At 47.6% G+C, this 9,884-nt stretch overlaps 1 protein-coding gene across 2 annotated transcripts; it reads right to left on the reverse strand.

Annotated features, from left to right (window-relative positions):
• Positions 1–111: 111 nt before the first annotated feature.
• LOC135249439 (Golgi apparatus membrane protein TVP23 homolog B-like) lies at positions 112–9,210 on the reverse strand. 2 transcript variants are annotated; one of them, XM_064325090.1, is made up of 7 exons: positions 8,991–9,210; positions 8,318–8,394; positions 7,123–7,267; positions 5,792–5,881; positions 5,243–5,368; positions 3,197–3,325; positions 112–698 (listed from the first exon to the last, which is right to left on the reverse strand). In XM_064325090.1, the coding sequence occupies exons 1-7, from the start codon at positions 9,000–9,002 to the stop codon at positions 672–674; spliced, it is 606 nt and encodes a 201-aa protein (XP_064181160.1). In that variant the 5' UTR covers positions 9,003–9,210; the 3' UTR covers positions 112–671. The 2 variants fall into 2 exon arrangements, with proteins under 2 accessions (XP_064181160.1, XP_064181161.1); XM_064325091.1 differs by lacking the exon at positions 8,991–9,210 and adding an exon at positions 8,892–8,918.
• Positions 9,211–9,884: the final 674 nt, after the last annotated feature.

Here is a 9,884-nt window from a genome sequence, read left to right on the forward strand (position 1 = left end):
TTGAGACTATTTTACGAAGTCGCACTAACTACCATTACTCTCCCTCTCAAAGGCTGAGAAGCACGATCGAACCACAAGTCTCCCACAATAAATCGCACAGTGGCCAGAACGTTTACATAAATAAATCTGTACAAAGCTCTTTTTATTGCAATGCACCACCAGAAATGTACAAATACATCAATTATGTGGTGATCTGAAAACTATTTCTGCCATATATTCAAATAGGAGAACATAAATATGCTAACATAACATAAGATGAATTCAAATCAAAACTAAAATCAGGAAACCCAGGAGTGTACGTGTAAATACAGAATTATAGCAAACCTGTGGAGTTTGCATGAGTCCTGGCCCTAATAGTTAGGCCGGCCAGAATTCAGCATTCTTTAAATCATAAGTACTTGCGTCTTAGATGCTGCTCGCCTCCACAGGCCTCATCACTGCGGAAGCTCCCAGGCTTCCCAATCCCATTAAAATAACATCACACAATCAAAAACAAAACTGTATCCTGGCAAACCAACCATAACCGCATGTCCAGTCATCTTTCATACATGTAATTAAGGTTACAGAAAAAAGGAGTTTCTCCTTTTACAAAATGAGTTTTGTAAGAAAGGGAGTATAATTTTTAGCATTAGAATTAATGCAGACATTAACGCAGCTCCTGAAAGGTCTTCTTAGGATTCTTCTGGTTTAGCCATGGCCTGTCGGAGAAGAGAAGAGAACAAGTTCAGCGGCACATTCACCACACAAGCCTTCTGCACCAGCAGCGCACACAGCACAGCCACCTGCCTTCAACAACAAAGTCTGCGAAGCCTTTGGAATTACCTGGATTTCTGCATTAGTTACTCATTAAATGCGGTCTGATCTTTATCTACGTCACAGTAATGGACTAATAACACAGTCTGTCTTCATCTGTCTACAGAACACCTGCGATGTGACAGCTAAGCACTGCTGAGCCAAAGGACACACATGTACATGAGCACATGCACTCTGTCACATACACACGCACACACACTCTCATACGCACGCACGCACACACACACACACTCTCTCACATACACACGCACGCACACACACACACTCTCACATACGCACGCACGCACACACACACACACTCTCTCACATACACACGCACGACGCACACACACTCTCACATACGCACGCACGCACACACACACACTCTCACATACGCACGCACGCACCACACACACACACTCTCTCACATACACACGCACGCGCACACACACTCTCTCACATACACACGCACGCACGCACACACGCACACACACACTCTCACATACGCACGCACGCACACACACACACACACTCTCTCACATACACACGCACGCGCACACACACTCTCTCACATACACACGCACGCACGCACACACACTCTCACATACACACGCACGCACACACACACACACTCTCTCACATACACACGCACGCACACACACACACACACTCTCTCACATACACACGCACGCACGCACACACGCACACACACGCTCTCACATACTCACGCACGCACGCACACACACTCTCACATACGCACGCACGCACACACACTCTCACATACACACGCACGCACGCACACACACTCTCACATACGCACGCACGCACACACACACACACTCTCTCACATACACACGCACGCACACACACACACACACTCTGTCACATACACACGCACGCACGCACACACTCTCACATACTCACGCACGCACGCACACACACTTTCACATACGCACGCACGCACACACACACACACACACTCTCTCACATACACACGCACGCACACACACACACACTCTCTAACATACACACGCACACACGCACACACACACTCTCACATACTCACGCACGCACGCACACACTCTCACATACGCACGCACACACGCACACACGCACTCTCTCATACACACGCACGCACGCACACACACTCACATACGCACGCATGCACGCACACGCGCACACTCTCTCATACACACGCACGCACGCACACACGCACTCTCTCATACACACGCACGCACGCACGCACACGCACACACACTCTCACATACACACGCATGCACGCACACGCGCACACTCTCTCATACACACGCACGCACGCACACACGCACTCTCTCATACACACGCACGCACGCACACACACTCACATACGCACGCACACACGCACACTCTCTCACATACGCACACACGCACACGCACCCTCTCACATACGCACGCACGCACACACGCACACACACTCTCACATACACACGCACGCACGCACGCAAACACAAACTCACATACGCACGCACACAAGCACACACACTCTCACATACGCACGCACGACACACACACACACACACACACTCTCACATACGCACGCACACACACTCTCACATACGCACGCACGCACGCACACACACACCACACTCTCTCACATACACACGCATGCACGCACACATACGCACGCACACACACTCTCACATACACACGCACGCACGCACGCACACACGCACTCTCTCACATACACACGCACGCACACACACTCTCTCACATACACACGCACGCACGGACGCATGCACACACACGCAGCCTCTCGCATACACACACACGCACGCACGCACACGCACCCTCACATACACACGCACGCACACACACCGTCTCATACACACGCACGCACGCACGCACACACACACACACTCATATACGCACGCACACACACACACACACCCTCTCACATACACACGCACGCACACACACTCTCTCACATACACACGCACGCACGCACGCACGCACGCACGCACGCACACACAAACTCACATACGCACGCACACAAACACACACTCTCTCACATACACACGCACGCACACGCACTCTCACATACACACGCACGCACGCACGCACTCTCACATACACACGCACGCACGCACGCACACACACTCTCTAACATACGTACGCACGCACACACACACTCACATACGCACGCACACACACTCTCACATACGCACACACGCACTCTCTCACATACACACGCACACAGGCACACGCACTCTCTCACATACGCACGCACGCACACACGCTCTCTCACATACACACGCACGCACGCACACACACACGCACACGCACTCTCTCACATACACACGCACGCACACACACTCTCTCACATACACACGCACGCACACACACTCTCTCACACACACGCACGCACCTGTTTAAAGAACTGTCGGCCGAGGTAGCTGGTGGCAACGTTCCGCAGGCTGGTTCTGGCCCCCACTTTGCAGCGTACGTAACCATAGAGATTAGCCCCCTGCAGCACCACCCCCATGATCACCACCGCCTGCAAGGAACAAGCAACATGCACACTTACTGCTCCCTCTAGTGGTGTGAAGAATAGTGCTTCAAATAACACTTACTGCTCCCCCTAGTAGTGTGGAGGATAATGCTTAAAATTACACTTACTGCTCCCCCTAGTGGTGTGGAGGATAGTGCTCAAAATCACACTTATTGCTCCCCCTAGCGGTGTGGAAGATAGTGCTCAAAATCACACTGACTGCTCCCCCTAGTGGTGTGGAGGATAGTGCTCAAAATCACACTGACTGCTCCCCTTAGTGTTGGGCAGTGAACAAATTAACTTTTTTTACTTGGTAGGGATGGTGCTCCCAAACTGACGCAGTTAGGAGCACTGTCACGCCCCTCCTCCTCAGGTGGGGGCGCCGGCCGTTTGGAGGCCTGTGTACTCTTGTTTCAGGTAATTGAGAGCACCTGTGGTGGTGCCCATTAAAAGAAGCCTGGAGTCGGCTTCTCAGGAGGGGCTTTATTTTTCTAACACCATACGAAATAACAAAATAACTGTAAAATATAAAAGGTGACATCAAGACACGGCCGTGGTCCCAAGGTGAGGAGAAAATAAAGCTCCTGAGAAGCTGACTCCAGGCTTCTTAAAATGGGCACCGCCACAGGTGCTGTCAATTACCTGAAACAAAAGACAAACACAGGCCTCCAAACGGCCGGCGCCCCCACCTGAGGCGGAGGGGCGTAACAAGCACCCACCAAAATTTAAGGAGTACCAGCGATTTTAGTTGTCTATGACCATGAAATGCATTTTTTGTACGTCGCTTTGGATAAAAGCCAAATAAATGTAATGTATTTTATATTGAACAATGAACAGCAGTTTATATCTCTTCGCAGTTAAGAGTTACACAATTTGTAAATGAATATTAACACATGGGATCCTAGTCTAGGTACACTTGGATTGAAGTTATTCTACAGTTTGAGTAGCAGGGCTTCTGAATATCTCCTTCCAGGCCCATAATGGGGCAATGAATACAGTCTTTATTTTTAAAAATAAGTAAAAATAATTATAGGTTTCACAAATCAGTCAAAGGTTGTGAAAGCTTTTACTTTTGGTCCTCTTCTTCTAGATTATTGAGGTCATTGTGCCACCACAGAACCCTGGAACCTGCAGTGTACTTAACTATCCTACTCGATTAGAATTAATTCAGCAAAGCCTATTGTATGGCTACTGTATTTGCATACAGGCAACAATACCTGCATGAAACTTAAACAACTCTCCATAATTCCATTCTAAAGTTACGTGAGGCGAGCATCAGCTGGTTTGAGTGCTTATAGGCTATTTCAGAGCTCCGGTTTAGCTGCACTGGTGCAACTAACCTTTAATTGATAATGATACAGTCACATCAGAGGTTGTGAAAAGATCCACAAATATTATCCTTCCAGGACAAGTCATCTCAGACACCTTCGTAACTCTGTTGTTGAGCTGATACGTAGTGAGCGAAAAACCTCTGCCATTGTTTGTTTTAGTCATCGGCGTAAGGATGATGGGCAGAAGCAGTAAAATTGTGAAAAAAACACAAATCATCCTCAGTGAAATGCAACCGGTCTGAAATCACTTGGTTGCTGAATTATGAAATCGCGAGGCTTTGTAATTTAATGCGCATAACTGTAATTGTAACGTAGGTTAATAGAAATGAATAAAAAATGTCACGCGTCATAAATTTACAAAGCATGCCATTCAGAATGCGATTATAATTTCCAAATGTTTGGTCTTACCAAAAAAAAACAAAGTCATCCATGACTGAATTTGAGTAGTGGACTTGAATATCGAACAGAAAACTGTCTTTACCGCAGTGTTTCTAAGCTGGGTTTGACCTGTGACCTGTGACCCGCGACCTCCTATCCACACTGCTGGCACAGCACACGGCGCATTGGGCCCGCGGCGCGCATGCTGACTCACCAGCCACTTGATCTTGAAGGAGAAGAGGGTGCTGAAGGCGAAGATGACCCAGATGACGGGGCAGACCACCAGGCCCAGCCAGAAGACCCGAGACTCTGCGTCCGAGGGCGGGCTCTTCCCGCTGCCCTGCCGGAGAGAGACAGGAAATCCCCACTTTCTACACCGTCCTGTGATTCCACCACAGCATCTCTAAGCAGAAATGAACCTGTGCACACCTGTGACAGGTGTGTGTGTGTGTGTGTGTGTGTGTGTGTGACAGAGAGGAACAGCTCTGCGCACCTGTGACAGGTGTGTGTGTGTGTGTGAGACATAGAGAAACAGAACAGCTCTGCGCACCTGTGACAGGTGTGTGTGTGTCTGTGTGTGTGTGTGTGTGACAGAGAAGAACAGCTCTACGCACCTGTGACAGGTGTGTGTGTGTGTGTGTGAGAGAGACAGAGAGAAACAGAGGAGCTCTGCACACCTGCTCAAGACCCTTAATCAACACAGAGCAGCCCAAGATCCTAAATCAACACAACAGAAGCTGCAGAAGATGGGGGCGGGGCCTACCTTTCGGGACTCGAACATCCATTTGCTCTTGCCGTCATCGTCCACCTGATTCCACCAGCGCAAGCCCACCATCAGCCGGCCAGTAATGTTCTGTAGGAGCAAAGGAAACACTGACACACAGCACTGACCAGCTCTACTGCCCCACACACTGACCTGCTCTAATGTCCAAAACACTGACACACAGCACTGACCAATTCTACTGCCTTAAACACTGACATATAGCACTGACCAACTCTACTGCCTCAAACACTGACACACAGCACGGACCCGACTCTACTGCCCCAAACACTGACACACAGCACTGACCCTGCTCTACTGCCCCAAACACTGACACACAGCACTGACCCGACTCTACTGCCCCAAACACTGACACGCAGCATTGACCAGCTCTACTGCCCCAAACACTGACACACAGCACTGACCCGACTCTACTGCCCCAAACACTGGCACACAGCACTGACCAGCTCTACTGCTCCAAACACTGACACACAGCACTGACCAGCTCTACTGCCCCAAACACTGACACACAGCACTGACCCAGCTCTACTGCCCCAAGCACTGACACACAGCACTGACCCAGCTCTACTGCCCCAAACACTGACACACAGCACTGACCTGCTCTACTGCCCAAAACACTGACACACAGCACTGACCAGCTCTACTGCCCCAAACACTGACACACAGCACTGACCAGCTCTACTGCTCCAAACACTGACACACAGCACTGACCAGCTCTACTGCCTCAAACACTGGCACACAGCACTGACCAGCTCTACTGCCCCAAACACTGACACACAGCACTGACCCAGCTCTACTGCCCAAAACACTGATATACAGCACTGACCAGCTCTACTGCCCCAAACACTGACACACAGCACTGACCCAGCTCTACTGCCCAAAACACTGATATACAGCACTGACCAGCTCTACTGTCCCAAACACTGACACACAGCACTGACCTGCTCTACTGCCTCAAACACTGACACACAGCACTGACCAGCTCTACTGCCCCAAACACTGACACACAGCACTGACCCAGCTCTACTGCCCAAAATACTGATATACAGCACTGACCAGCTCTACTGTCCCAAACACTGACACACAGCACTGACCTGCTCTACTGCCTCAAACACTGACACACAGCACTGACCCAGCTCAACAGCCTCAAACACTGACACACAGCACTGACCCAGTTCAACTGACACACAGCACTGTCCAGCTCTGAAGGGTGTGTGTGTGTGTGTGTGTGTGTAAGTATGTGTGTGCATGATGGACCTCTGATCTTAAACCGCACGCAGGTGTTGGTGTTTCTGATAGGACGTCCAGCCCACCTTAACGGTCCAGAAGTCAGAGGAGAGGAGGAGGATGATGGTGACCATGCAGGCGATGAAGCTGCTGCTCAGAACCTCACACAGCAGATACACCAGGATGGCGCTGACCCGGAAGAACAGGTGGAAAAAGCAGGCCAGCGGGTGCCTGCAGAGAGCAGTTTGAGTTACTACTGCTTTACTCATCACACAGTTTGAGTTACTACTGCTCTATTCATCACGCAGGCACAGGAGCGCTTGCGTTACTACTGCTTTACTCATCACACAGGCACAGGAGTGCTTGAGTTACTACTGCTTTACTCATTACACAGGCATAGGAGCACTTGAGTTACTACTGCTTTACTCATCACACAGGCACAGGAGCGCTTGAGTTACTACTGCTTTACTCATCACAGTTTGAGTTACTACTGCTTTACTCATCACACAGGTAAGAGTACGTTCAAGTTACTACTGCTTTGCTCATCACACAGGCATGAATACGCTTGAGTTACTCCTGCTTTACTCATCACACAGCCAGGCAAACGAGTGCTTGAGTTACTACTGCTTTACTCATCACACAGGCACAGGAGTGCTTGAGTTACTACTGCTTTACTCATCACACAGGCACAGGAGCGCTTGAGTTACTACTGCTTTACTCATCACACAGGCAAGAGTACGCAGTTTGAGTTACTACTGCTTTACTCATCACACATGGACAGGAGCGCTTGAGTTACTACTGCTTTACTCATCACATAATGGTATACTCTAGATACTAATACTTCACTCATTACATAAGCATGGGTACGGTGGAACTACTACCACTTTACTCATGACATAAGAAATAGTAAACTTTAGTTGCTGCTTTAGTTCAGAAGCAAGAATAAATCACTCTTTTAGTTATAAGGCACATTTGATTTGAGCCGTGATCCCTGTAGATCGCCCACTCCGATATTCCACATTCTTTAATTGTTTCCAGAGTTAATACATGATTTTCATGGCTGATTTTTATTCCTGTAAAATTTTAAGAAATGTGAAATGCCGTTCTGTTTAGGAAACACGTTGTAAGAGGGCATACGGCTACAGTGGGCCCACGTAAAATATTCACGCCTGAAGCGTGAAACCAGACATTTTCTTCGATTTATCCGTACCATAAAATTGACAATTAAAAGGCAAGTACTTTTCAAAGAGGTGTCGCTCCGGGATCACTGGATGAACTCACTTGATTTTCGATTTCCTCGGTTTTCGAGTTGCATCGTCATCGGCGTCAAACAGCGACACCTCATCCTCGTTGGAGTCCTGTCACGGGCATTTATCAGCACACAAAATTAACCTGTGAGGATTTACAACCGCAAAAACTGGCACTGCTGATATAAACCTCTGCGCCAAGCAACAATACGCATCTCATATTCGGCGACAAAGCCATGTACGTCCATAGCTTCCACGGCTACAGCCAGTTCCACCAGCACTGACAGTTAGCGTCAGCAGCTTAGTGCTAAGCGTTTCAAAGAGAGCACAGATTAGCAGGCCAACGTTGACCAGACTGCCAGACGCTCAAATGCAGTCAGTTATTAAATATAGTATTGGGTAGAATTCACGATGTTCCAACATGATGTTTCATCAACATTACAGTAGCTAGCTCGCGGATTTAGCTATCACCAGCATTCCATACTAGCGCGCTAGCTCGCGTTAGCAGTGAAGCCTGCTTGCTATAGCCCAACTAGTTCCAGCTCACTTGCTACTTAGCTGCAGGGGTGCGACAACGTAAAGTCGACATTTTTATTCACAAAACACACCCTTCGTGTCATGTGGGAGTTATAAGCCACCGAAGTTTGTAACAGATAGGCTGGCAGCCCAGCTAGATAGCGCTAGTGCGAGCTATGATACAAACTCACCTGCCTTAACATTTTAGGATTCGCTCTCTGGCAGTGATCACTTCCTGGTAACTTGTTAGCTTGTATAGCTAGCGTCGAGCTCCAGACGTAATTTATCAGCTACAATAACTCGCTCAAGAGAAAAGTATATAAAAACACATTCTAATACACACATGTGACGAACTTACAATGAAATACGTAAATCAGCTAGCTGCGTTGCAATTTACGTGAAACGTATAAACAGTGCGACACTGAGACAGTAGCGATACAGAAACCGCGTCATCTGGGAGGCCATGATTGTTGTGGCTCAGGTGTGACCCTACTCGTCAAATGGACAAATTGGTTCAAGGATGATTCCGTGACTTTACAATCATAATATTCTGTGTTATATTCGCTGATTAATAATGAATAACAATTTAACTTTTGAAAAAATGTATCTGCACTGACACTAGTAGCCTACCTTTACATCTTGTTGCATTCTATATTTTGTAATGATATAGATATTTGGTAGAAGTTCTGCATTGGGAGAATAATATTGAGGGTAAATAATATAATTGTTGCTAAATAAAAGGCCAGAATCAAAAGCCATTTTTTCACTAAGCAAAATGCATACTCATATACATCAGACAACTTGCCACAGCACATAAAATAAACATCCGATCCCAATAATGATACTTCAGCTGTTCATTCATAATTGCCATAATCAAATTTATAATTTGATCAACTCGCCTTAGCCCCCTCAAATTCCAAAGATGGTCCAATGACTATGAAATGCATTAGTCTCTGTTCTGCTTTAAAATATTTATTTAATTTAGGAATGCTACTCTATTAATGTTTTCACCTTGTTTTAAACTTTTAAGCATTTTAAGACTCAGGTCTTAATCAGTGCATAATTATGCACTAGTCTTGTATTTA

Source organism: Anguilla rostrata, chromosome 2, assembly GCF_018555375.3.
Source record: "Anguilla rostrata isolate EN2019 chromosome 2, ASM1855537v3, whole genome shotgun sequence".
Lineage (NCBI taxonomy): Eukaryota > Metazoa > Chordata > Actinopteri > Anguilliformes > Anguillidae > Anguilla > Anguilla rostrata.